The sequence below is a fragment of the Aotus nancymaae genome, unplaced genomic scaffold (genome assembly GCF_030222135.1).
Source record: "Aotus nancymaae isolate 86718 unplaced genomic scaffold, 86718_ANA_hifiasm-v0.15.2.pri h1tg000029l, whole genome shotgun sequence".
Taxonomy (NCBI): Eukaryota; Metazoa; Chordata; class Mammalia; order Primates; family Aotidae; genus Aotus; species Aotus nancymaae.
In genome coordinates this window covers 8,662,006-8,663,916 of record NW_026988442.1, presented here as the reverse complement: position 1 = coordinate 8,663,916, position 1,911 = coordinate 8,662,006, and the positions used below count along the sequence as shown (strand labels likewise).

The window sequence follows — 1,911 nt, the reverse complement described above, 5'->3', positions numbered from 1 at the left end:
GGATTGCAGGCATGAGCCACTACGCCCAGCCAAAACACATTTTGGTAGTGTCATAAACGTGCTTCTTTATTTAACCATCAGACAGCAAGATCTGGTGCTGGCCCAATAACTGGGATCATTGTGAAGAGACAATGAATCTAAGCAGTATTTAGAGGCATTTGTGACCTGTGATAGGATGTTATCTGTTAGTTTGATTTGTGACAAAGCCACAGGTATTGCTAATTCCACTGTGTTTTGTTGCCTAATTTATAGTGAAAGGAAAAGTTGAATTTCAGTTACAGATTAGAGACGGATGTGACCTCTTCCTATCTAAGTTCTGGGTGCAGGAAAGTGAGTGTTACTGTGTGGTGAGGGTGAAGAGGTTTTCTGGAAATTTGGGTTTAGGAAGAGGAAATTTTCCTAAAAGAGGGGACAAGGATGCATACCCGTGGTGGGCCAAGAGGGTGGGTGGGGAGTCCTGCCAGAGCTGCCTCCTACCTGGAGGGGTCCCAGTGTCCACCTGCCCTGCCCCAGCCCCTAAAGGCTTCGGCTGGGCCACACCCCACCCCAAATTCTCCCTGTCCCACGCTAGTCACCCACGCCACCCTGGCCCGCTCCCTTCCGCAAAGCACCTCACCTTCTGTGCCCAGACCATTAGCCAGCGAGGTGACCTTGACCCCGGCCCAGACCCTGCAAATGAAGAGGCGCGCCTGTAAGCGCTCGGCCTGACCCACGGCGACCCTCTGTGACCAATCATTCGACCAACCTCTTAAACAGAGCTCCACCGACGCAATGCCCAGGCATAAAAATGCGAGGCCGAGAGACCGCCAGCAGTCACCGACTCTGGACCCAGTGCACCCGCACCATGGCCGGCTCCAGCCTCGCCTGCTGTCTGCTCGGCCTCCTGGCGCTGACCTCCGCCTGCTACATCCAGAACTGCCCCCCGGGAGGCAAGAGGGCCGCGCTGGACCTCGACGTGCGCAAGGTGAGTCCCTAGCCCGGTCCCGAGGCGCTCCGGGGCAGGAGGGACCTGCAGCCACGGGGACGGGCTCCGCTCCGGCCTCGCCTGACAACCCCAGATGCTGAGCAGATTTTGACGCCCCGCCCGTGACTGCGGTCGAAGCCCAGACGGCGCCCAAGCGCGCCTGCAGCCTCGTTGTCCCGCCCGCACTGCGAGCCCAGGACCCCAGCATCCCCTCCCCGTGCACCCCGCTCGGCCTCGCAGGGACCTCCGGGTCACCCCAACCCCGGTCCCGCTCCTTCGCTCACCCCGCCCGTCCCCGCAGTGCCTCCCCTGCGGCCCCGGGGGCAAAGGCCGCTGCTTCGGACCGAATATCTGCTGCGCGGAAGAGCTAGGCTGCTTCATGGGCACGACCGAGGGGCTGCGCTGCCAGGAGGAGAACTACCTGCCATCGCCCTGCCAGTCCGGCCACAAGGCCTGCGGGAGCGAGGGCCGCTGCGCGGTGTTCGGCCTCTGCTGCAGCCCGGGTGAGCGGGGCGAGGCGCGCCGGGGCCTGGGGGAGGCGGGCGGGGTCGCGGCCGGGGGTCCCCTGACGCTACCTCTCCCTCCAGACGGCTGCCACGCTGACCCTGCCTGCGATATGGAAGCCACCTTCTCCCAGCACTGAAATCTGACGGCTCCCAACACCTTCGAAGCGCATCACTGGCTTCCCCCATAGCCACCCCAGACATGTGAAAATAAAACAAAGCAGATTATTCTCCTCCAACTCGACTCCTGTCTTAAGTGCCAGAAATGGGACGGGGAGGGGGTGTTTCGGGACTGGAAGATCGCGCCCGGTGGACCTGCGGCTTGTTGCACTCAGAGCAGGAATTCAGAGCTGGCCCGGGGGAAGTGTCCTGGCTGCTCGAGCGAACAGAGCGGTGCTGTCCTGGGTGCCACCATCCTGAGGGACTGGAAGAGGGAGGGGCACA

At 61.6% G+C, this 1,911-nt stretch overlaps 1 protein-coding gene across 1 annotated transcript; it reads left to right on the top strand.

The window, feature by feature from the left end:
- The first annotated feature begins 810 nt into the window (after positions 1 to 810).
- Positions 811 to 1,703, top strand: OXT (oxytocin/neurophysin I prepropeptide). The gene is made up of 3 exons (XM_012454997.2): positions 811 to 964; positions 1,266 to 1,467; positions 1,552 to 1,703. Exons 1-3 carry the CDS (start codon positions 845 to 847, stop codon positions 1,605 to 1,607), a joined length of 378 nt encoding a protein of 125 aa, XP_012310420.2. The 5' UTR covers positions 811 to 844; the 3' UTR covers positions 1,608 to 1,703.
- Positions 1,704 to 1,911: the final 208 nt, after the last annotated feature.